The sequence below is a fragment of the Canis lupus genome, chromosome 6, assembly GCF_011100685.1.
Source record: "Canis lupus familiaris isolate Mischka breed German Shepherd chromosome 6, alternate assembly UU_Cfam_GSD_1.0, whole genome shotgun sequence".
Taxonomy (NCBI): Eukaryota; Metazoa; Chordata; class Mammalia; order Carnivora; family Canidae; genus Canis; species Canis lupus.
Genome location: NC_049227.1, coordinates 6,400,293 through 6,425,951, shown reverse-complemented (window position 1 = coordinate 6,425,951; position 25,659 = coordinate 6,400,293). Strand labels below are relative to the sequence as shown.

At 55.1% G+C, this 25,659-nt stretch overlaps 2 protein-coding genes across 2 annotated transcripts; one reads left to right on the top strand and one right to left on the bottom strand.

Moving 5' to 3' along the window:
- The first annotated feature begins 15,165 nt into the window (after window positions 1-15,165).
- CLDN4 (claudin 4) lies at window positions 15,166-16,841 on the top strand. Its single transcript, XM_038539095.1, has one exon. The coding sequence runs from the start codon at window positions 15,402-15,404 to the stop codon at window positions 16,032-16,034; it is 633 nt and encodes a 210-aa protein (XP_038395023.1). The 5' UTR covers window positions 15,166-15,401; the 3' UTR covers window positions 16,035-16,841.
- A 791-nt stretch (window positions 16,842-17,632) lies between these two features.
- On the bottom strand, window positions 17,633-21,552 carry METTL27 (methyltransferase like 27). The gene is given in 7 exon segments (XM_038539094.1): window positions 17,633-17,921; window positions 17,923-18,043; window positions 19,639-19,731; window positions 20,028-20,163; window positions 20,380-20,508; window positions 21,078-21,204; window positions 21,470-21,552. Coding segments are annotated over 6 exon segments (870 nt in total). The 5' UTR covers window positions 21,201-21,204; window positions 21,470-21,552; the 3' UTR covers window positions 17,633-17,653.
- Window positions 21,553-25,659: the final 4,107 nt, after the last annotated feature.

Sequence of the window (25,659 nt, the reverse complement as noted above, 5' to 3'; positions counted from 1 at the left end):
GGGAGGAAGAGAGGAGAGGAAAGGAGGTTCTCATCTGTTGCAGTAGACCACGTATCTCCATACTTTTGGCATGTTTCAAAAGGCAGGGATGGGGTAGGGAGTTCCTACATACTTCTAGGTCATACTTTGTGAATGGGACATCAAACCAGGCCTGAATTAGGTCTCCAGGATTTTGGTGTTATATGTGGGCCCAGGAACCGAGGGGCAAACACCAGGGAGCATCACTCAATAGTCCACTCTTAACAGTTTTGTTTTCTGAACACTGCCAAAGGAGGAATGTTCTCTTGGGGGACCGCATGATCACAGGCCCACTACACTGGAAGGGAGGGGGACTCCTGGCCATTTGGGATTCCTTGTGCCCCTATAAGAACAGGCCAAAGGGAATCTTTACGATGGATTAGGTAATTGACTGACCATGGAACGTATATCAAGTCACAGTTACCAGAGGGGCATTGGAGCAGTAATAGCTCAAGGACTCTCCTGAGCATCTACATTTTGCCATAAACACTGATAAATGTTCAAAGAAGCCCACTTCCAAGACCACCAGAGGCTAGGAGGCCCAGGAACGAAGGCCAAGCCATCTCCATGGGAGAAGAGTGCTGGCCCAGCCTCCAAAGCTGAGCTGTGGAGGGAAGGAGGGAAGGCCCAGCCTGGCATCTGCTGCAGAAACCAAGTTTTAAGCCCACCCATTATCTTGCCACTATGCTGTAAAATTGCCCTCTTGACCTTCAAACATATTTTTGAAGTTATGAGATATTTCAAACACACAGGAAAGTACAAAGAATAATGTAAGAAACACCCATGGGACTCCACCACTCAGACTTAGTAAATCTTTTTTTTTTTTTTTTTTAATTAATTTATTTACTCATGAGAGACACAGAGAGAGAGGTAGAGACTTAGGCAGAGGGAGAAGCAGGCTCCCTGCAGGGAGCCCAATGTGGGACTCAGGCCTGGGACCCTGGGATCACAGCCTGAGCCAAAGGCAGATGCTCAACCACTGAGTCACCCAGGCATCCCTTGCAAATCTTCTGCTAAAGCCCTTTTGTGTGTTCCTTCACTATCCCTTTCCCTTCTCTTCCTCCAGGGAACACTGTCCTAAAGTTGACATGTCATCTTCCTCTTTATGTTTTTATATTTTTGCTACTTAATTATACATCCACTTATAATGCTTAGCTCTATCTCTATTTTGTGCTTTTAAAAATTTTACGTCTGTGGTCTTAAATGATACATATCATTCTCCACTTGTTTTTTTTTCATTGGCTTTATGTTTTCAAAATTGATCCACGTTTATGCAAGAAGCTCTAGTTTATTCATTATAACTGCTGTATTGCATTCCATCATGTGAGTATACCACAGTTTATCTCTTTTCTCCATGAGTATTTGGATGGTTTCCAACTGTTTTGCTATCACAAAGACACATGTCTTTATAAATGCCTATTGGTGCATATGCGTGAGAGTTTCTTTGGAAGTGAATTGCTGGATCACAGGGTATATGCACCTTCGACCTTACCAGATATTGCCAAATGATTCTCTAAAATGGTTGTGCTAAAAAAAAAAAAAAAAAAAAAAGGTTGTGCTAATTGGTGCTTCCTCCAGCACATTGGAGAGTATCCCTGCGATAGATACTTCATAGAGTCAGACTTTTTATTTTATTTTTATTTTTTATTTAGTCATCCTGTGTCAAGTGGCATCTCATTATTTTGTGTGCATTTCACTGCCCATGAGAAACCTCAGTATGCATGCTATCACCATTTTCCCCAGTTCTCTGACTATTTTTTTAAAGATTTTATTTATTCATGACAGACACACAGAGAGAGGCAGAGACATAGGCTGAGGGAGAAGCAGGCTCCCTGCAGGGAGCCCAATACAGGACTCAATCCCAGGACCCTAGGATCACTCCCTGAGCTGAAGGCAGATGCTCAACCACCAAGCCACCCAGGCATCCCTCACTATTTTTTTGACTTAGGTTAAACATGGTCAGTTTTTGTTGCTTTCAATAAAAATAATAATCATGTCAATCAAAATAATCATATCTAGCATACCTGCTATCTTCAGCATGGGGGTGTGGGTGGGGGCCCTGGTCCAATTAGAGATGTGGCCATGTCTTTGGGAAGAATTTTTTTTTTAATTTTTAATTTTTTTATTGGAGTTCAATTTGCCAACATATAGCATAACACCCAGTACTCATCCCATCAAGTGCCCCCCTCAGTGCCTGTCACCCAGTCACCCACATCCCCGCCCTCCTCCCTTTCCACCACCACTTGTTTGTTTCCCAGAGTTAGGAGTCTCTCATGTTCTGTCTCCCTCTCTGATATTTCTCACTCATTTTCTCTCCTTTCCCCTTTATTCCCTTTCACTATTTTTTATATTTGGGGAGAATTTTCTGAGGGGACACAGGCCCAGCCCTGGGAAGCCTGTTTGAAGTGGGAAAATATGAAGGAATCATAGGCACTAGAAGCTGCCAAAGAAATCAACAGATACCACAAGCTGGGAGGCCTGGGCCTGTAGGCCAGCACTGGGCTGCGCTGACAGAAATAGCCAGTGTGGTCAGGTGCTGTCGATTCCAGGGATTCTTGGAGGGTGATTTTGCAGCCGGATTTTGTTGTGGACGTGTGAGCTGGGATATAAGAATTTATGATAGGAGACCTAAGCCCAAGGGAGGGAGACTTTGGGGGGTGGTCAGTGAAGGCAGTGAAGGCAGGGCACCTCAGTTTCTCGTGGTCAAAAGATGCCTGGCCCTGGCTTGTCTAAAACCCAATGTGTGTCTTCTTTCCTCAGCTGTGACCACCCCGGTTTGGCATCCCCTCCGCCTCTGCTGCCTTATCTCCTTCCCTGTCTTTCACTAAGGAGCCTCTTTGGCCAGCTGAGAACTGGTTTTGGGGCCAGCCGGGGTGCCCCCCCCTTCCCAGGTCTCATTGTGTCTCTGAGCCGGGCTTTCCAGTCACTCACTGAGGGCTGTGAGCTAGTGATGGTGGGCTTCTGGGTGGGAACCTGGGATCGCCTGTATGTACACCCAGGTGAGTATCTGTGGGTGGTGAGTGTTTACTTTGGGGTGTGTGTGTCTGTGTCTGTGTGGGTTTGTGCTTGTGTGAGAGGGTGTGTGTTTCTCATCCAAGGAATCTACTGTTCCAGGTGTGGTCTGTCCTTTCCTGTGGGTGGCGGTGGGAGGTGAGAGTGGCCAGGGTGGGGTCGAAGCTGATTTCTCTTGGCCTGGCTTGGTTGGCTGCTTTTGGGTGATTCCTGGGCTCTGCAGTGTCACAGAGCCCGGGAGGGAGGAATGAGTCACTCTCCCTCCCTACCTGCTCCGGAAACTTCCCTGTCTTCAGGGCCAGGTTTCACCAAAAGCCATAAAGAGGCCCTGCCCTGCCCAGGCTTCTTCCGTTTTTTCCTGGCCTGTCGAAACCCAGCCTGGGGGCTGCCTGGAAGTGGTGCCGCGGGTGCTGCCTGGATGGGACCCAGCCTTTCTGGCACTGGGCAGCCTGAGCCCATCCCTCAGGGCTTTCCCCTCCTGCACTGAACCTCCTATGCTGTGCCTTGTCTCTCTCTCTTTTTTTTTTTTTTATTTGCATTTATTCTATGCAGAATTTACCCCCGGGCCATAAGTTTTTGTTTCTTCAGTTTCTTCTGGGATATCTTTTTCTTCTGTGCCTTGTCTCTTCACTGAGCTCTTTCTCCCCAGGGACCCAGGGAGGCTGCAGGTGGTATCCAAGGCAGGGTCCATCCCTCCCCACCGATCCAGGACAAAGTGCCAGGGCTGCAGTGTCACCTGCCTCCCTTGGGGTCTCTCCCCTGCGCCTGGGGCCACCCATCAGGTGTGGGCTGCTCCCTTCCTTTGGACTTCACAGCCCTGCCCTGGATGGTCAGCTCCCCACTTTCTCCTTCAGGGCCTCAGTCAGCCACACTTGCTGTCCTCTCTGAGACACCCAAGGGCGCCCACTCCAGGCCTGGCCGCTGGATCCTACCCCCCCCCCCCCCCCCCCCCCCCCGCAAGGCACCGATCAGCTTTTATTTTCCATCATGATGAAAAATCTGTCAACCCCACCTACGGCTCACCATTTACACTGCACGCCCTCCCTTCCCTGAACCCCACCGGGGGCACTTTGGGCGGCCCCATCGCACCACTGGGGACACAGCGCTCCCACTGCCCTGGAGCATAGGAGCGGTTTTCCAAACTCTGCACCCGGGGCGGCCCCCCCCCCCCCCCCCCCCCCCCGCCCCGCCTTTGGAGGCTGCAGTTCCCACAGGCCAACACACGGGGGCAACTCCGGGAGGGAGGCCACAGGCCGGGGCTGGCCCCACCTGGCCGGAGGTGGACAGCCCGCACCTGTCACCTGTCCGCGGGGAGGCAGCGGCTCCGGCTCCGGCTCCGTGCTGGGCGTCCCCGCGCACTCCGGCCAGGGGGCCGTGGGCGGGGGTGTGCAGAGGCACCTGGAATTTCGGCCCTGCTGCCCTCCCGCACCCTGCCCCACAGCCCCCACCCCTCCGGCGGCCCGGACCTGCTCCTCGGCGTCCACAGCCCACCCGCAGCCCTTGACCGCAGGGCCCTGGGCTTCTGAGTTTCTCCCCAGTTCCAGCGAGCTGGGGGCTCCATAATGTCTCGGAAAGAAGCTTGAGCAGACCTGAGGCTTGTGGTGGTGGTTCCACACTCCGACTTTGTGTTTTGGTCGGTTCTGAGTTCAGATTCTGCCTCCACCAGCTGTGTGTCCCCGGGAAGTCTCTGTAATGCCCCGAGCTTCGGCTTCTTCATTGGTGGGCCAGCCCGGTATTACCAGGTGGGAGTCTCCTGAGGGTGAACAGCAGCTGTGTGGGGGTGCCCGGCACTCGGCAGGCTTTGGGAAAGTGGTTATTATTACTCTTTTTGAAGCCGTTTTATTATTATTTTTTAAAGATTTTATTTGTTTATTTGACAGAGAGAGAGAGACATTGTGCTCAAGTAGGGGGAGCGGCAGGCAGAGGGAGAGGGAGAAGCCACCTGCCCGCTGAGCAGGGAGCCCGATCTGGGGCTCGATCCCAGGACTCCGGGATCATGACCTGAGCCCAAAGGCAGATGCTTAACCAGCTAAGCCACCCAGGTGTCCCCTTAACTTTTTTATTTTGAAAAATTAAAAGCCTACAGAAAGGTTGCAAGAATAGTGCAATGAACACTCACCCTCCGCCCAGGTTCACCAATTGCTAGTCTTCCGCTCCATTTGGCTCACTCTCTCCCCTCCCTACAGACATACTTTTTTAAATTTCTAAACCATCTGAGAGTTCCATGAATACACCATGACAGTTGACTGCCCTCTAGTTCAGCATGCATCTCCTAAAACATGACGGTCCCCGTGAGAGAAGTTCTGGAACATGAGCAGTACTGAACACTGAGTCCTGCCCGCTGGCAACCTCAATGCCCCTTCAGTGCCCAAGCAGAAACCAGGAAGGCTCCCTGGAGGAGGTGGGGCTTGGGCTCAGCTAATTGGCTGGCTCGCTTTTTTTCTTTTTAAAACAGACTTTATTTTTTTAATTTATTTTTTCAGTAGGTTTCACACCCAGCCTGGGACTTGAACTCAAGACCCTAAAATCAGGAGTCACATGATCTACTGACTGAACCAGCCAGGCACTCCAAAATAGACTGTACTTTCTTGAACAGTTTTAGATTTTTTTTTTTGAACAGTTTTAGATTTACAAAAATTGAGGAAATACTACAAGAGTTCCCATATCATCCCCACACTCAGGTTTAACAGTTTTATTTTAATTCCAGTTCTCCTATTATTAACTTCTTGCATTGGTATGGCATATTTTTTCAGTTAATGAGCCAATATTGATACATTATTGTTAACCAAGACCCATACTTTATTTTGATTTCCAGGTTTTTAAAATTTTTTAAAAGATTTTATTTATTTATTCATGAGAGACACACAGAGAGAGGCAGAAACATAGGCAGAGGGAGAAGCAGGCTTCCTGTGGGGAGCCCGATGCGGGACTCGATCCCAGGACCCCAGGATCACCACCTGAGCCAAAGGCAGACACTCAACCACTGAGCCATCCAGGTGCCCCAATTTCCAGTTTCTACCTAAGGGTCTTTTTCTCCTCCAGGATCCATCCAGGACACCACATGACGTCCAGTCATTGGTCATTGTGTCCCGCGAGGCTTCTCTTGGCTCCGACAGTTTCTCAGATTCTCCTTGTTTGGGGGGACTTTGACAGTTTTGAAGGGTTCTGATCAGATATTTTGTAAGATGCACCTCGATTGGGATGGGTCTGATGTTTTCTCATTATTAAACTGGGACTATTTTGGAGGGAAGCAAGATCACAGAGGGAAAGTACAATTTTTTTTCACATACTATCCAGGATATAGACGACCAACATGGTTCATGGCTGTTGGTGTTGACCTTGACCACCTGGCTGGGAGAGTGTTTGTCAAGTTCTTCTACTCTATAAATTTTCTCCCCCTTCCCGGACTGTTCTCTTTGGAAGGAAGTGACTTTGCAGCCCACATTTGAGGCGAGGGGGTTATGCTTCCCCTGAAGGAGAATGAAGCCTTTACATACATTTTTTGGGAACTTTTCTGTTTCTCTTTTCCTCCCTTTACGTATTCAATCATTTATTTCTTTTTTTAAAGATTTATTTATTTATTCATGAGAGACACAGAGAGAAAGAGGCAGAGACACAGGCAGAGGGAGAAGCAGGCTCCATGCAGGGAGCCCAATGTGAGACTCGATCCGGAATCCCCAGGATCACACCCTGGGCCAAAGGCGGTGCTAAACCACTGAGCCACCCGGGCTGCCCCAATCATTTATTTCTATTACTATCTGCCTTGTTTTTTTCACTCATGTCCGGTGATACTAAGAATTCAGTAGCTAGCCATTGACACCTGTTCAGACACATGTGGGCTCCTCTTGGGAGAGTCAGGGAGCAGGAGGTGGTCATCCTGCTCTCAAGGAGCTCCCGGCCTAGTAGTAGGTGGGTGGGTGGGGGCAACAGAAGCCACATCCACACGCACCGTGGCAGGCACTCCAACAGGGGTGATCACAAGCATGTGGGCAAGATCGCGGGCCATCCCTGAGCAGCCCTAGAGCTGGCATTTGAAGGATGAGGTGGGCTTTGCCATGTTGGCAAAATGATGAATGTGCTCCTCGGGCAGAGGCCTCTGTCTGTGCAAAGGTAGGAGGCTTGAGAAGGATGCAGTATGCTCAGAGCGAGGTGATAAGGGACAAGTGGCCAGTGGACATGGTGGCCGGCCAGGACATCAGGACATTAGGATATGTGGCAGGAGAGGAAGGCTGGGCCAGAGCCTGGGTAGACTTTATGGTCTGCTACCGGGATTGGACTTCTTGTAGCTCACTTGGGGCACCCGGGAAGGCTTCTGCAGTGAGGGCCAGCGTGTGTCTCAACGTCACCGTGGCCTTGGGTGTGGAGGATGAGGCCGCCAGAGGCCAGTGAGGAGGCTGGGGTGGGGGATTCTTGCCTACACCAGTTTGTGTTTGTTCCTTCTCCTATCCCGGCTGCCGGCCTCCACTGGCCAGGCTGGGACTAGGGTGGGAAGGGAGACAGGAGCCTCTGAGAGGCAGAAGCCCTCCCCGACGTAGAAGCCAATGTCAAGAAGAGCCTGGGTTTGGTGTTCTGGAGTAGAGACAGCCTGAAAGGACGGGGAAGAGGTGCCTCCATGGGGAGGCCAAGATTTAGGGGGCTGTGGGCCGTGACAGGGAAGCCCCCACTGTGTGCTCCTGCTACACGCCCGCCAGTGCTATTCTCAGGAACAGGTGATACCTTTTAGGTGATGGCCGTATGGTTCCTGGCCAGTGATTTCTGATTCCTCCATGTAGCTGGGAGGCCACACACAGCTGGCCTGGAAGTCAGGGCCTGGCAATTGCTGATGGGACAAGGAGGGACTCCTGGGGGTCCTGGGACGGAGGGGATCCCTGGGTAAAGAAGGAGCTGCAGAAAGGAGCAAGGTTCGATTTCCTGCCAGCCTGCCAAGATGGTAAAGGCTGGAAGAAGGTGATTGAAAGCAAAGAAGGGAAAACTCGGGAGCCTGGCTGCATGCCCACGTGTGTGTAGGGAGCTTCTTACTGCCTGGGTGGCAAGGCCTGGCCTGGGTCGGCTGCGCGGGGGTGGGGGTGGGGGAGCCATGGAGTGAGGGTGGTGAGACCCTGCCCCCTGGGCATCTGTGGCTCCCCTGGCCTCACTGGAGAGAAGCAGGAGGGTGTGCGGAGGGAAGAGGGGAAGGCACGACTGAATGCTGTGGGTGGGTACTTGGGCACACCTCCGAGGTTCAAACCATGCAGGTGAGGCCCTGCCATAAAAACAATATTGAAAAAGAAAAAAAGTTCAAACCACAAGTGTGGCTGCCCCAGGCTTGACCCCACCTCCCGCTCCCCAGCTGTTGGGGCAGGTTGGTCGCGTGCCCTTCCTCGGGGCTAGATCTCTCAGGGGCCAGGAGCCACAGGGAATGAGGGCTGCTGGCTGGGCTGGGTCCATGGGTGCACCTGGCAGGAGGACCAAGATCTGGCAGCTGGACTGATGGGGTCCAAAGATGCGGGGGGTGGTGGTGGTGGTGGCCAGGATCTGTGGGTGGGGTCCACCCCATCCGGGCCAGAGGCATGCAAGTGGGAGAAAGGCTGAAGGAGGAAGGCCAGGCCTTGGGGCCTCTGCACTGGAAGGGTAGTGCAATGTGATCTCTGAGTCACCTGGGGTTGGGGTGAGATGCCACTCAGGATTCCTAGACTATGGATAGTTTTGTCCCTGGCCTATCACTGCTGACTCACCAGCTGCCAGACTGGGAGTCCCCAGGTCAGCCTGTTGGTTTCTCTCTCCCTCTCGATGTGTCATAGAAACAATGACTTCTCTGCTCTGTTGTCAGCAGGTGTGTACCCTGCCCCAGCTGCTTGGAGGGCAGGGGTGCTGAGTTCCAGGGTCCTCTGAGGCTCCCACCAGCAGGGGTGGAGAGGAAGCAGGTTGGGACGACCCCAGCCCCTGGTTCTGCCCACTGGACACAGGGCCTAGCCTAGCCCAGGGCCAGTGGGCTGCTCTGGGGGTCCAGGCTGGTTCTGGGTCAAGATGATGTCCTCCTACCCCCATGCAGCCCCATCTCCCCTGCCCTGAGGCTCCTTCTTCTACCTGAAAGCAGGGCAGCCCTCCTGTCTCTCATTCTCCAATTAACCTGCCACACTGGCCCAGGTACCTCCCCACCAAGTCACAGCTGGCTGGGCCTGCCCTTGTTCAAAGCCTGTCTGTGGCTCTGTGGTGCCCCCAGAGTCCTGGGCTGGGCACTCAAGGCCTCCCCTGATGGTGCCCAACTTGGTTTCCAGCCCAGCTCCATCATCTGTTGGCTCCAGATCCCACAAACTGGCCCCCGCCCCAGGACTCTCTCTTCTACCTGCCAACTTCTCCAGGAAGCCTACCCTGGGCCCCCAGGAGGAGCTGGCCCTTTCCTTTGCAGAGTTCACACAGAGCTGGCCTCTCTGGTGTAGGAAATCGTCTAGTCAGATCTGGGGGCCTTGAGGGCAGGTGCCAGCCAGATTCCCCACTGAGCTCCATGTCCAGCCCTGGGCTTTTCCAATGCAGGAGAGAGGGTGGACACAGGGGACAAGCCCCAGAATCAGGCAGGGCTAGCTGTAAATTCCGGTCTTGTCATTATTCTGGTGGCCCTGCAGGTCACATCAGTTTTCGGAGCCTCAGTTTTCCCATCTCTAAAATGGGAATGATGATACTCCCACAGACTTCTGTAGTAAGAGAAGATTATTTCTCATAATACTAAGGCCCTCAGCCTAATGCCTGGCCCATGTCGGGTCCTTGAAAACTATTTGCTGACCAGCTGACTGCAGGAGTCTGGTGGAAGCAGGTTCTCCAGGTGGGGAGGGGTGGGGCTGGGGAAGACTAACTCCTCCATCAGAGTAGAGTCCTCAGGAATCCGCTGGCCTTTAGGATCCTCCTTCCACTGCTTCTGGAAAATGAAGACAAGTCCCGCAGAGACAGGGGTGCCCTGAAGGGAGGAGGGGGCACAGTGGGGGAGGGACAGGGGTGAGTGGGAAGCACGTCTCATGTCTGGGGCCCGGGATGGACCTGAGGAGTAGGGCCATAGCCCATGGACGGCTGGACAGTGGGGTGGGATGGTGAGGATGGCCAAGGTCCCCATAAATGGAGGGCTCTTTGAAACTACCACACTGAAGCGGGGATCCAAGGCCCAAATTTAATGGGAAATACTTAAAAATTCAGCCCCGTCCTCTCGTAAGTCTTCCCCTCACAGAATCCTTGCCCCCTCTGACCCTCTAAGCAAGCACGGTCAGGGGGCCTCCAGCCCCTTCCTCTCTCTGAACCCATCCCTGTCCCTCTGCCGCTGGCAGCAGGCAGCAGTGTGGCCTGGCCTCTCTCCCCTGGAGCTGCCACCCTCCACCCCCACCTTCTCCCTCAGCCCACGTGGGGCCCCAGCCTGGGGGCAGCACAGGCTCAGCCAGTCTGGCCAGGCTGGGCAGTCAGGTCTCCTGGGCAGCCAGGCCTGTCATTACCCCATCCTGAGCCTGTGGGGAGGATGGCCGCTGGACTGGGCTGCCAGGCCAAGGGCCAAGGGCTACTCACTCAGCTTGGGGCTCGGCCTTCACTTCTGAGCCTGGGAACTGTGGCTTTCTGGGGCCTGTCCTGGGTCCACCAGACTGTTGTTGGGGTGGCCAGAAGAATCTCAGTGGGCTGACTGAGGAAGGAAGACTCCATGTCTTCCTTGAGCCTCCCAGTGCCTGGGAAAGAGGCATTATATTTCTCCTTACCCAGATGAAGAAATCAGTTGAGAGAATTTAATTCTGTTGCTCAATGTCACAGAACGTGTAATGGCAGACCTGGGACTCGACCCAAGGAGGGCTGGGGTTATTTCAAATGAGAGCCACAAAGGGACCATCACATCCTCCCCCAGATTCTGAAAGTGCTAGTGGAGTGGGAGCCACCCTGGGGAGATCCCTGTTGCTGCCAGAGCCATGCAGGAGGTGGCCAGTCCACCCCAGCCCAGATCTGGAAGTGACCACCTGTTGCTGGAAGCCTCCCTCCCGGAGATCTGCCTTGGAACAATTCAGGGAGATGGCTCTGAAGTGACCTGGTGACACTATCTGTACACTCACCAAAGACTGTGACCATTCCATTGCAGATTATTTACTGACATTTAAACATTTTAGAACTTAATGGCATTGTCTGTGGTTAAAAAAACAGGATCTTGGGTGCCTGGGTGACTCTGTGGTTGAGAGTCGGCCTTTGGCTCAGGGCGTGATCCTGGGGTCCTGGGATCCAGTCCTGCTTCTGGCTCCCACTTCTGCCTGTGTCTCTGCCTCTCTCTCTGTGTCTCTCATGAGTAAATAAAATCTTAAAAAACAAATAAGCAAATAAACCACAGGATCTTAACTTGGCCATGGGCTGAGAAGTTTGTGAACTTCTGCAGAAGTAAATAGTTTTTTATTTTAAGATTTTATTTATTTATTCATGAGAGAGAGAGAGAGAGAGAGGCAGAGACACAGGCAGAGGGAGGAGCAGGCTCCATGAAGGGAGCCCGTCATGGGACTCGATCCTGGGAATCCAGGATCAGGCCCTGAGCCAAAGGCAGACGCTCAACTGCTGAGCCACCCAGGCGTCCCAAGTAAATAGTTTTGGACCAACTTTCAGCTAGACTAATTTTTGAGCTGTGAAGCTGTTTCTTAAAAAAAAAAACAACAAAAAACCCTGCTTGATTTTATAAGGATTGAAATGTTATGTTTGGGGTGTGTGGGGAAGGGGTGGGGGAATAATTCTGAGCTGGCTCTAGGAAACAAGGAGTAAAGGTCCCAATCCTGGTCTGGTCTGCTTGGCCCATAGAGATTCTTCTGGCCATCCTGGTAAGGGTCTGGTGGGCCGGACACAGTCCCTAGAAGGACACAGGCTATGGGCTCAGTAGGCAGCAGAATGGCCAGGTTTGGGTGGGAGACTGTAGCTGTCCTTTTCCTAGGGATGCCCCAGGAGTGGGAGCAGGGCACAAGATGTGTATGTGTGTGGGGTGGTGGTGGTGGTGGTGGGGGTTGTAATCCTGGGCTTGCTGAGCTCCTCAGGCTCTGGGGACCAGGAGTCTAAGAAGTCCCTGCTCCCACCTGGTGTGAGTGGGACCAGAGCCGAGGGATGGCTTGGTCATCCTCACGGTACTGCACTTTCCAGCTGACAAGGCATTTTCACATCCTCATTCACTTGACAGCTGTCTTCGTTAGGGGAGGAACGCCGATGTCCTCATTTGACAAAGAGGGAAGTTGAGGCTGAGAGGGAACCGGCCTCTCCAAGGTCACATGGCTGGCAAGATGCTTATGGGGTGGACAGGGATGGGTGAACTGATCTGGGGAGAGGGATGACCTTGATAAAAACCAGCATGTCTGATACAATTCCATGGGCATAAAATTATACAGTGAATATTGGGAGAAAGAAAACGAAGTGAGTGCCAACCCTGCCCTCCTCACCCCAGAGGCAAAGATGACGGATGGCAGACCCATCAGAAGATGGCACTAGGAAGCGCTAGCCACGCTGTTGGGGGTGGCGAGCTCGGGGAGCCAGAGCACAGGCGGGAAGTGTCTGGTCTCTGTGGGGTTTTTCCTGCAACAGGTGGGTGGGACCCCGCCAGTGCCTCCTGGCACCAGTCAAGCCTCCACAAATATTTCTCCAGCTCCACTCATGTGCAGAGCTGCTCACGGTCCTCGGGGACCCCTTCCCCCAGCTCCCATTCCTTCTGCACACCTGGGCTTCCCGTCCACCTCGTCCACCTCGCCGGCTCTGGGCCCCTCCTGCACCTGCCCTTCCCCTGTGCACAGCCCCTCCCCCGCCTCTGATGTGCTTGGCTGAACTGGGCAGGGAAGGACAGCTTTAGTCACTTCTTTAGGCCACAAGTGGAAAGTTCTAGGGCCCGTATGCCCCCTCCCCCACTCCTATTTCTCCAAGTGCCAGTTGGCTGTGTCCCAAGAAAACAAGGGCAGGAAGTCGGCAGGGGTGGGGTGGGGTCTGTCCATTTGGCCAGCCCACTTCTGGACTCAGCTTACTGAAGGCCTGGGACCATGGGTAAGGGGCACCTGAGTAAGTAGGCTCTGATGACGGAGTGCCCATCCTGTCCTGGGCAAGCTCTTGGCCTTCTCTGGGTCTCAGTTTACCCATCTGTACAAAGGCTGTAAGAGTCCCTGCCCTAGTTACTCTCGGGAGGCTGTGATGAGGTCATCACAGGAAAGCACTCATTGTCAGTCTCGAAGGGTACTTATTTCTGTTGTTCAGCCCACAGGCCTCCACGTGTGCTGTTCCTCTGAGCCTTGTAAGGAAAACCCAGTAGGTGTGGTCCAGGCAGAAACCATCCCTGTTTACATTGCTTGCTGTGTATGCCTGTGGGGGGTGGAGAGGGGAAGTGTAGGGGAGGGTGGGGTGGGAATTTGGGAACCAGAATGCCTCCTGCCTTCCTGAGTGCCTTGGGCATTCATTGAGCACCCCTGCTTCTGTCCTCGGGGAGCCCCCCACCTCGCAGACGGGCCAGCTGTGTTTACTGCCAACCACAATGCAAGACCTCAACTTCCCCACCATGCCAGGTGGTCCCAGCCAGCACTGTGATTTCCCAAGCCATCCACACGGAACCTCCACGGCCTCCAGTGTGCCCAGGGCCCACAGATGACTCCAATCTAAATCACACAAGCTTGCTGATTGTTCCATAAGAAGCTCTAGGACACGAGGACATGTGACCACCCCAGGGTGCCGGGTTCGGTGCTGGACAATGCTGGGAGCTAAGGGATGTGTTGGAGCCCTGGTACCTGAGGAGCCCCCAGTCTGGTGGTGACCATGTGGAGGGTGAGGGGTTCCCTTGATCTAGCCGGGGTGAGGCCCAACCACTCTCCCCCATAAAGACCCCCGCAAGCCCCACCCTGCTCTCTTTCGCCTCCAGAGATGTCTAAGGTGTGTGGACACCTCTTTGCCTGGCATCCAATGCCCTTGCTCATCCTGGGGCTTGGTGACACTTGGGACAGAGATTTCTGGCCCTTTCTCCCTCCCCCCACCAACCCCAGGTCTGGTCTGACTGGATTCCTCCAGGTTCCTAGAACTAGCTGCATTTCCCTAGCTCCCGTACCTTTGCCCTCCATGTTTCTTCCCCCCAAATGTCCTCCTTCACTCAGCCCTGCTGCCTTGCACAACTCCCAGGGGACCCATCTGTGGTGATTCCTGCCCTCGATGACCTGTGCACAGAACCCAAGACTATAGCACGGCCGGGGTTGTGGTGCAGGGCTCCTCTCCCTTCCAAGCCCCCTCCCCCTCTCTCCATGTGGTAGGAGTCCTGCCTCCCCTTCCAAGTCCCGTGGGACTTTGCCCCCAACCTGGTTTTATCTGACCACCGCTCTGTGTGTCTTCACAGAGTAAACAGCTTTTTGCTGGGCTTGTGCTCCCAGGGTCTGGGCCACGGCTTGCTCTGGGTGACCTCCCCCAGAATCTGGCCCAGTGGCCTCCATCCTGGCAGCAACCAGCCGAAACTCTCCTGGTGGGGGGGGGGAGGGCAGGCTTCCTTATCTCTTCCACCAAAAGACCTCATTCCTCTGGCAGGGCTAGGAAGTCTGGCGGTGGTCAGGGAAGGGCCAACAGGTGACAGACCCAGGAGTCCGCCCCCGCCCCCCCCCAGCTGAGTTCCCCAAAGTGCCCTCATTAGGCATTAGGCCAACACCAAAATCGCTGGTGAGGCAAGTGCACAGATGATGAGAGTCAGAATAGGAGTGATCAGGTCAGAGGGGAAGGTGATAAGGATGGGGCTACAGTAATCAGGGTGGGGCTTTTTGACATTCCCAGGACTCTGCCCTCAGATCCTCTCTCTGACGGTTCCCCACTCTGTCTGCCCACCCAAGCCTAGAACAAGGGTGCCCCTAGGGCTGGGGATCCTGGTCTTTAGGACCCGACCCTGGCTGGGGCTGGCTACCCCATGCGTCCAGGGGCCTGTGGTCTGTGACTCAGTGTCTTTCTCCAGGCTGACCTCAGCATGGGCCTGGGGGCTGGGAGACAGGGCAGTTTCCCCTGAGACTGGCTCTCCAGGATCTTGACTCAGGGGCCCAAGGCTGAGGTCCTGCAGTGCCTTTGTTGGCCTTGGCTCAGGAATCCAGATAAACTGGTCAGGGGGCAGGCCCCAGGGACCGAAACCCCTCCCTCTGCTCCCGCCCTCCCACACAGCCATATAACTGCTCCTGTCTTGGGGCGAGAGCCACTGGCTGAAAGGAACTGGTCTGGGTCCGCTCACCTGGCTTGTCCTTCTGACTGCGGAGAGCTGGGGAGCTGATCCAACCGCCTCTGCCTCTGGACTCCAAGTGAAAGTCTTCCCTGTGGACGCAGAGTGTCTGTCCTCACCGCTTGGATCCTACAGCCCTTTGGGTCGGACCCGCACAGGCTTCCAGGTCGTAGACCCCAGCGGACGGCGAGCCATGGCCTCCATGGGGCTGCAGGTGATGGGCATCGCGCTGGCCGTGCTGGGCTGGCTGGGCGCCATCCTGAGCTGCGCGCTGCCCATGTGGCGCGTGACGGCCTTCATCGGCAGCAACATCGTCACGTCGCAGACCATCTGGGAGGGCCTGTGGATGAACTGCGTGGTGCAGAGCACCGGCCAGATGCAGTGCAAGGTGTACGACTCGCTGCTGGCGCTGCCGCAGGACCTGCAGGCGGCGCGCGCCCTCATGGTCGTCAGCATCATCCTGGCCGCGCTGGGCGTGCTGCTGTCCGTGGTGGGTGGCAAGTGCACCAACTGCGTGGAGGATGAGAGCGCCAAGGCCAAGACCATGATCGTGGCAGGCGTGGTGTTCCTGCTGGCCGGCCTGCTGGTCATGGTGCCGGCGTCCTGGACGGCCAACAATATCATCCGGGACTTCTACAACCCGCTGGTGGTCTCCGGCCAGAAGCGGGAGATGGGCGCCTCTCTCTACGTGGGCTGGGCCGCCTCGGGCTTGCTGCTGCTCGGCGGGGCCCTCCTCTGCTGCAACTGCCCTCCCCGCGCGGACAAGCCCTACTCGGCCAAGTACTCGGCCGCAGCCCGCTCCGCCCCAGCCAGCAACTACGTGTAGGGTGCGGCCGCTCGCCACTGCGCTGTCCCGCCACTGCGCTGTCCCGCCGGCCTCGTTTCTCCCCCGACTGAAGGTGCAGCCCTCGAGCCCAGGATGGCCCTGCGTGGGCCACAGGCTGCCCGGGGCTGGGCGAGCAGGGACTGAGCCGGGCCCCATCTAGTCCCCTTGGACGTCTACCCGAGGCCCCCTCTACGCCAGCAAGAGACTCCTGTGCCACCGTCCACCCGCGGATACGGAAAGGGGACAGAAGTGACAGGGTGTGGCTGGGGAGGAAGAGCTGGCTCCTGCTGGTCAGGACGGCTCAGCCCTGAATTGGCTCAGGCTCTGCCTCCCCATGGGGCCCTGCCCACTCCTGTGTTGGCCAGGAGGATGGCTGGGGCCTCACTTACCCACCTGACCATGGAGCCAGAGTTGACACAGAGTTGACAGACGGGTTTAGAGGGGAGGGGTGAAGGTGCCACAAACTGGTTTGGGTAGTGGTGGGGAGGAGGCCGGGGAGGCTGCCCAGACCGCCCGCACCCCTTCCTGCCCCCACCCTGCAGCCTCAGGGCTCTGCCTCAGCAGCAGGACCCCCAGGCCTTTTGTGACTGGGCGACATCTGGATCCTGCCACCCCTGCCAAGGTCACTGGGAGTCCTGGGGACCTGCTGTGGGGGGGTGGGGGGATGGTCTTTCTCGGGCCTTCACTCCCAGGAAGTCCTGGGCCTCTTTGCTGCCTCCTCTGTAGTTGGTTTTGTAACTTATGTAGATCTGTTTGTCATGGTAATTACCATTATTTTCTACAATAAATGGGACCTGTGCACAGGAAGACTATTGTTTCTGATTTCTGCTGTGAAGGTGGGCAGGGCAGGGCTGGAAGCCTGGGCAGGGGGTCAGTGAGGAGCAGGACCACTGTGTCGTGGCCAGGACAAGAACACTTAAAAAAACTGGTTTGGAGGAATTGTGACAAATCAGAACTTAGCCTCACTTTTGGAACGACCTTGCTCAAAGCCGTTCTTTTGTTTGAAGGTGAAGCCCTATGTAGGAAATGCACTTGTATGCCCAGGACTGTGGTAAAGGGTTGGGGACCCCAGGAGGGAGGCTCCGTGAGAACACTCAACCTTGGGGAGTGGGCCACCTGCCGTTCTCCCCTCTTTGTCCAGGTTTGGTCTGGAGGCCATGGTGGTCCGCTCACCCTCCAGGTCCCCTGTCCTGGTCTTGGCCTAGGACGTCCCTGTTGTGGGTCTGGAATGTCCCGTTCCCTTTCTCCAGCCCTCTGAATCCTGCTTGTCCTGAAGTCCTGGCTCTAGGGCTCCTTCCTAATGAGCCTCCAAGACACACCTGGAGCCAGGCTTCCCAACTCTTTGGAGATGAGGGAACAGAATCCTGGACACGCGAAAGTATTTGCTCAAAGGCCAGAGGCACGGGCACGGGTTTCCTGGTCCTCCTGTTAGGGTTAGAGGACCTGCCACCCCGGGAGGAGTCACATCACATCTGCGGCCCTATCATGCCTGGCTCAGGGACAGCCTGGCATGATAGGGCGTCATCTGTTTTCTTGTCAACCTCTCTCTGTCTCAGGGATTGATGTCATGTTCCTGGGTGAGAGAAGCAGAGCCAGAGTCCTGAGACCCCTTCTGGGATTCATTTAATAGAGTAGAACTCCCGGAGGGGCAAGTGGACACAGGGGCCCCATTTTACAGATGAAGCACAGGAGGCCCGAGGACGGGCCTGGCTGAGGTCAGGTAGAGGGTCAGAGGTCAGCCGGGGGCTGAGGACTGGGGCCCACTCCCTCCTCCTGGGCCATGTCCTGCTTTCGGTACAGGTAGATGATGCCAGAGATGAAGCCATCCCTGTCAGAAGTTCCAGGGCCCATCTCAAGCTCGGAGGTGGCCAGTTCCCACCGGTCCACAGGCCAGGCCACAAGGCGTTTCCATGCCCCGGCCTGCTCCAGCCTGTCCAGCACGGTCTCTAGTGCCTCCTTGTAGCGCAGGTTGGATGGGTTGGTCCTGGTGGTCAGACACACCAGCCCCCCTGGGGAAGGGGGCAGGCTGAGTGAGGGAGGGGCAGGAGCCATGGTTCCAGGCTCAAGGCTCACCCTTTCCTGGGGAGGGTGGTCCCTTTCTGCTCCTGTCCTCAAGGGTGCCCTCAAGGGCTCTGTCCTCCCAGCCTTGTCCCTGGGCCAGCCTTTCCCCACCTCCATGCCTTTGGCGCTCACTGCTCCTGCCCCAAGGAATACCCTTTTGTTTCCTCAGCCTGACAGCCCCCTACACACCCTTCCAGGCTGATGTGTCCTTTACGCTGGGAATTCTTGGCTTAAGCCCTTGGATGGAGGGGACTCTGTCCTTACTGCTTACCCAGCCCCTTCTGTTGGAGGATGTGGCTGTGTTTGGAGACACAGGAAGGAAGCACTTTGGGCCTCTGGCAAGTCCCCTCACCTCTCTGAGCCTGTTTTCCCAGCTTATGGAGTGGGGCTGATTCCCCTGGGGTCATAGGAACGACTGCACCGTCGTTAAATGCTGGCTGCATGAATGACTGACCTATGGCTATAAGTCTTCTCCAGGTACCCACAGCATGCCCAGTGCGGGCTCAGATACACATAGGGGCGATGGTGTCTGGAGAGCTTCCTGGAGGAAGGGTAGATGGGGCTCTGTGAGAGGAAAGGCTCCAAAGAGCCTGTATGATGTGGCTGGACAGACAGGGCTCTGGCCAGCTGAGGGGCCTGACAAGCACGGGCTGAGCTGGTTCTGATGGGAGCTTCCTGTTCTCTTGAGCCCAGTTACTACCTTTCTCTCTGACCCCACTCAAGACCCTACTTCTGTCAGCTTCCACAGCTCCCCAAGGCTGAAACCTGCCCAGACCTGCCCAGGCTTAGCCATGGGCCCTGCTGGGCCCAGTGGGGGTGAGGGGGGGCAGGGAGAAGATGCAGCATTGCTGCAATCGGAGCACGTTTGGGGCTTTCCGATCCTGTCCCACAGCTGAGGCAGGGTCTCAGCATCCTCCTACTCCGCCATTCTCCCTCCTGCCTGTGACTTCCTGTGGCTGTCTTCCCTGTTTCTGCCTGTGGCTGCATTCCTGTGTGTGCTGCCCTCCGTCCCCATCCAGCACCCAGAAGTGCCGTTCTTCTCTGGGTGCTCAGAGTGGCCTGGCCCTCTTCCTCAGGTCCCCACCTGGCTTGGCAACTCACAGAAAGCTCAGGTCTGGCAGTGGATTGGTGATGGAAGCCCAGAGGGCAAAGGCCAGTGAGGGACAAGGCACACGGTTGGAGCAAAGCAAACCCAATTCTCAGCTGCATATCGACCCCTATGGGGGAGTTTACAGAAAGCACTCACCCCAGTCCTGTGGGGGAAGGGGCTCCACCACTGCAGGCAGGTGGGTAGGCGAGGAGATAGAGCCAGAGAGGAGAGTGGAGTTGCCCAATGGATAAGAGGCAGGCTGGCTACCTGCCTGCCCTGTCTGTTTGCCTGGGTCTGTTGATGGTGGCTGCTGGTGGCTGGGATGTGAGGCTAGGCTATGTGACCCTGGGTAGGGTGCTGCCCCTCACTTTCCCTGGGAGGTTCTGAGGCTGGTGTCTCCTCATGTGGAGGGGGGGGAGGTGTGTGCCTGGGGTTGAACAGGTTGCTCCTCACCTGGCTTGGTTACTCGCAGAAGCTCAGGTATGGCACTGCAGGGCACCTGGCCATCACTGAGGGCCCCCACTATCAGCACCGCATCGAAGGTCCCTATGCAGAAGATGGAGATGCAGTGTGAGGGTTTGTCTTTGTTATGGCCTCATGATGCCCATCAGAAGGGACCAGGCCTGCCACTTATGGCAGGGGGATATGATAAGTGTGGCCGTATCCTGGGCTGATGTCAGATCATGGGGTGGAGGGCTCAGACAGAGGGGCTCAGAGAGGGTCTCAGTGAGGCTTTGGGGGGCTCAGTGTGGGAGGTGGCTTGTGGAGGGTTCAGCCAGGGGTCTGGGGGCTGGGCAAGAGAAAGGGGCACTGTCAAGTTGTCTGGTTGGGAGAGGAGGTACCTTCAGAACTGGGCAGAGGCTCCTGGCCCAAGGTGCAGAGGCTGAGGTGCTGGTAGAGGCCCCGGGCTTGGGCCTGTTCCAGCATCTTTGGGCTCCCGTCCACTCCATGCAGCTGGAGGAAGCCCCGAGCCTGCAGCTGAGATGGAGGAGGGGGAAACAGTCACAGTTCACACCTGTCATCTCTCAGCTGGGTCCCTGCATCTAGGGGGGGCAGTGGGCCCACAATAAATTGTAGTCCAAATGTTTGGGAACAGTGAGTCTGATGGGGGAGGCAGAGTTCTGGAGCCAGAGGTGAAAGGAAAATTTTGAGCAAGTGGGTAAAGAGAGGGCAGGGGATCTGGGGAGGCCTCACCTCAGCAGCCACCAGGCCGGTGCCACAGGCCACATCCAGGATCAGGGCAGCATGAGGTGGGACTGGAAGGGCTTGAGTGAGGCAGTCCACTGCGAGGCATGGGGCACGGTACTGCAGGGTGGCCACGTCCTGGGGACAGAGTGCTGAGCCAACTGGCACCCTCTGCCCCAGCATTTGGGGGACCTCAGTGTAAGATTGTCTAGGAGTCAGGCAGTCCAAACTGTGTGTGCATGTGTGTGGTGTGTGGTGTGTATGTGTGTGTGCTGGGCTCACTAGGGCTCCAGCCCCATGGGGATAGAGCACGAGGTGCTTTCCTCAGTCAAGGGGCCAGGATTAGAGAGTCAGCACCCAGCCCACTGCTGGGCCAAGGTAGTGCTCTCTCCTTAGTCCACGGTGATCCCTCAAGTGGCACTCCCTCCAGGCAGCCCCTCTGGCTGGGCTGCAGTCCCAGGGTGGCGAGGTCCTGCTTCCTGATTTCTAGGGGCTGCCAGCGTGGAGCCTGGGGTTGGCCAGAGGGCAGGGCTGCTGTGGGCGAGCAGAGGAGGGGCTAGTCCTTGAGGGGGCAGGACCGCAAGGGCTCACCTCATTCTTACAAGCCACCCTCGGGTGGCGGGAGGCTAACTGTTCCTACTTTGCAGATAGGAAAGTTGGGGCTGCGCGAGCCGACGAGGTGGAAGTGAGGAGCCTGGCCAGTTTACCTGGTCATAGTCCGGAGCCCAGCGCTCATAGAAGTGCAGTTTGTGGTCCAGGTCGGTGATGCCGTGTAAGGCCCCCACCCGAGCCCGCGCCTCGGCCAGGTTCCCGGCCTCCGCCTGAGCCATCCTCCTGCGGATACATAGCCTGGTGTCTCGAGGCCCACTGCGGTCTCTCCCATTCCCGCCCGACACCTGCAAGGCCACTGCATGGGCGGCCACAGCACACACAGGGCGAGACGGGACACGTGGGGCTCAGGGCTGGGCGGGGGGGTGCTCCCTGCAGCGGGAGGGAGGACCTGCCCGCACCTGCCCGCTCCCGAGGCCGCGAGCCTGACGCAGTGAGCCGGATTCCATCACCCACGGGATCTAAGAAGGTCGAGGGAGTCAGAACTCACCGCGGATCCCACTCGCCTGCAGGGCTGGGAGCCCCGGAAGTGGGGCGGGGCCTGCAGAGCGAGCCTGGCCCCTCCCCCACCGCCCACGGTGATTGGCTCTCCGCTATGAGCAACTACCCAATCAAAGGAAAGCGCTGGCAGCCGCCCCTCCGCCACCAGCCAATGAGCTCAAAGTTCTTGGCCTTTCTCTAGCCCGGGAAGATCAGACTCAGACGCACTTGCAGGGTTTCCACTTTTAGGAGCATCTCTGTGGCTCCCTCTCGAGGTCCTTTGTATGCCTTTACTTTTAGGAAGTGAGAGCCTCTGGAAAAAAAAAATTTTTTTAAAGCTTTTATGTATTTATTCATGAGAGACACACAGAGAGAGGCAGAGACATAGGCAGAGGGAGAAAAGAAGCAGGCTCCCCATGGGCATCCTGATCCGGAACTAGATCCCGGGACCCTAGGATCACCACCTGAACTGAAGGTAGACGCTCAACCACTGAGCCACCCAGGTGCCCCGAGCCTCTGAAATCTTATGGACAAGAGGGGGACCTAAGATCGGCCTTCATTTTTTGAACAGTCACCTTGGTCTGGGCAACACGATCCAGTAGAACTTTCTGTGGCCATGGAAATGTTCTATACTCGACGCTGTTTGATATAGTAGCCACTAGCTACATGTGGCAGTTGGACATCTGAAATGTGGCCAGTGCTCCTGAGGAACTGAATTTTAAGTTTTGTTTTAATAGTTTAAATAGCCATCTGTGGCTAGTGGCCTCCATATCGGACAGTTTGGGGATTCTTGTTACCTAAAGTCAGTCCAAACACTTGCAGCCTCTGTCCCAGCATCTTTAGCTTGGGTTGCTCCAGGGGATGTCCTGAGGTGAGCTTGTTAGACATGCAAATTAATGAGCCCAACCCCAGACCAAGTGGATCAGAATCAGATTGTAAGGGGGTAGGGAGGCCCCAGAAAATCCTCTTGAAACAGATTCACCAGGTGAGGTGATTTCTCTTTTTCAATTTTTTTTTTTTTTAAAGATTTTATTTATGGGCAGCCCCGGTGGCGCAGTGGTTTAGTGCCGCCTGCAGCCCAGGGCGTGATCCTGGAGACCTTGGATCGAGTCCCAAGTCAGGCTCTCTGCATGGAGCCTGCTTCTCCCTCTGCCTGTGTCTCTGCCTCTCCCTCTCTCTTCATCTCTATGAATAAATAAATAAAATCTTAAAAAAAAGATTTTATTTATTTATTTGAGATAGCACACAGGCACGATGGAGAGGGGGAAAGGCAGACAGAGAGGGAGCAGCAGACTCCCTGCTGAGCGGGGAGCCCAATGCAGGCTCCATCCTGGGCCCCAAGATCATGACCTGAGCCTAAGACAGATGAGAAACCAACTGAGCCACCCAGGTGCCCCTCTTTAAAAAAAAAAATTTTTTTTTAATTTTGTTTATTTATTTGATGGAGAAAGACAGCATGAGCAGGGGGAGCTGCAAAGGGGGAGGGAGAAGTAGACTCCCCACTGAGCAGGGAGCCCAACGGAAGACTCTATCCCAGGACCCTGGGATCATCACTTGAGCCAAAGGCACATGTCTAATTGACTGAGCCATCTACATGCCCCTCTCATGATTTCTGTGCCTCTAGGTTCAGAAGCACTAGGTTAAAGAACCCTTGGGGATCAAAGTTTGGGCAGGCGGAGTCTGGGAGCCTGTTGCAGTTGTCCAGGAGGGAGGCGATGGTCGCATGACCTTGGGCAGTGGTCATGGCTGTAGAGAAGAGTGGATGGAGTTCAGAGATGTTTTGGTGGTAGAAGTAGCAGGGCTTTGGTGATTGAGTGAGTGGTGTGGGGAGGGGAAGCAAGCTGTGGGGAGTTGAGCCTTTGGGTTGATGTGGTGCCATTCACAAGGGAAGCCGGAGAGGAGGAGCAGATTTGGGGTAAAGAGGATAATAACAGTTTGGGGGTGTTGAATTTGAGGTGTCTACGTGAAGATGTCCAGGAGGCTGTTTGATGCCAGTCGTGGGCTCAGGAGAGAGATCAAGCCGGAGATAGATTCAGGGTCATGAGTAAAACCGGTGATGATTGAGGCAGCCGGTAAAGGTGAGATGTGCAGGGAGAGAAGAGAAAGAGAAGAAGATAGGGCTCAGGGTCCAGCTTGAGAACTCCCAACCTTTCAGGGAAGAAGAGGAGTGTCTGGGAGAGCTGGAGAAAACCCAGCAAAGTTAGGAAGGATGCCAAGAACAGAGTGTTTCAAAAAGACGAGGAATGGCCAACCGAGGTGGTTAAAATGAGGCTTTGGAAGTGAGCACTGGCTATAGGGATGTGGAGGTCTTTGGGGCCGAGAGAGACCTTGTAAGTGTACACTATTTACCTTCTCTTCCCTAGTTAGACATCGTGTCCCAGCCTCCCTTATCTGTAGGTGTGGCCGTATGGCTGAATTCTGGCCAATTAAAGGCAGATGGTGATGAAATGCTCTATTTCCAGACATGGACCATAAACATCCCCTATCTGATCCTCTGTGGAGGGGCGCCAAGCACCCATTCCCAGATAACAGAATCTGGGACCCTAAAGGACTGTGCATAGCCGTGCCCTCCCCACCAACCTACATCGGACTGTAACATGAGCAAGAAATCAATTTCATTGTGTTGAGCCATGGAGATTTCAGGATTGTCGGTGACAATAACTTGTCATTTCTCTCAATTAATACAGTGACATTGGCAAGAGCAGTTTTGGGGGAGTGGAGGTAGTGGAGGAAACCCAAATTTCAGCTGTCACCTCCCAAGATCCAAACCCAGATCTGTTTCAGTCCAAAAGTGTACAGTGAGTGTGTTGTGAATCCATGTGTTCAGCTGCAAATAACAGAGCGTGGGCACAGCTACAGCTGAAACACACAGAGAGAGATTGACTGGGTTCATCAAGGAAGCTGAGACTGGGCAGTCTAATCAGAGGCTCAGTTATGCCATCAGGGACCCACACTCTTGTCATCTTCCTTCTCTGCCACCTTTTGCACAGAAGCCTTTGTGCTCATGACTGTCATCTCATGGCTGTTGCACCTCCCGACAGGACAGGAGGCAGAGGAAAGGGCAGAAAGCTAGGCCAGCTCAGACTACACATCATCACAAAAGCTTTATTGGAAACACAGGATCGTGAATCTACTTCATCCTATTGGCCACTCTGGGTCACATGGCTGCCCCTGAGCCATCACTAGCAGGTGAGTCGGGAGGGAGAGGTTGGGAATGGGGACTGGCTCAGTCAGCTGACAGTGTGGGCCCCATCTCTACAGCCTCCTGTTCTGTTTAGGCCCATAAATATTTATTGTGTACCTACTGTTTATCAGGCCCTGGGCAGGGCACTTGGAGTCAGAGATGAGTCAGAAACAGCCCCCACTCTACCCTGGTCTAGTGGGGTGGGGGAGATGGGTGTCTTCTCCTCTTCAGGCTCTAGTCACTATCTCCTCAGTATCTGAATGCAGGATTTTCCTTCTAAGTCACTTGCCCCCTCTCTGGTGTCCAGGACCCCTCTTTTGTCTGGTGGTAGGGGCTGTGGTGTTGAAAGATGTTATTGGAAGGATTGACTCTTTTTTATTTTTAAAGATTTTTATTTATTTATTCATAAGAGACATACAGAGAGAGGCAGAGACATAGGCAGAGGGAGAAGCAGGCTCCCTGTGGGGAGCCTGATATGTGACTTGATCTCATGATCCCAGGACCCCAGGATTATGATCTGAGCCGAAGGCAGACACTCAACCACTGAGCCACCCAGGCATGCCAGGATTGACCCTTTATGTAAAGTGGATAGCCCTAAAGGATGTCCTGCTGGATCATCAGAGGGTGGCCTGTCTGGCTCCAGGATAGAACCTAGGGGAGGCCCTGGAGGGACTGCATATCTGTCCCCAGAGTCCCTCAGTGCCTCTGCTCAGTGGTACCCCACTCACTGATGGGGTGCTGCATGGTCTGTGGACACCAACATGGCTCCTGTAACAATGGCTCCTAGGCCCTGGTGGAGAATGAGACTTGCCATGCGGGGTCCTGGTGGGAGCTGGTGGTCTCAGGATGTGCTCTGCTACTCCCAAGCATGGACCCCAAGCCCCACTGACTTCTTGCCACAGAACCCACTCCATTTCTTCCTCTCCAGAGCCCCAGGAAACTATCCTCATGGAAGGAGGTATTTTTCTGACCCATTGACATTTTCTTTTTCCTGTTATCAGCCCCCTTAAATCCTA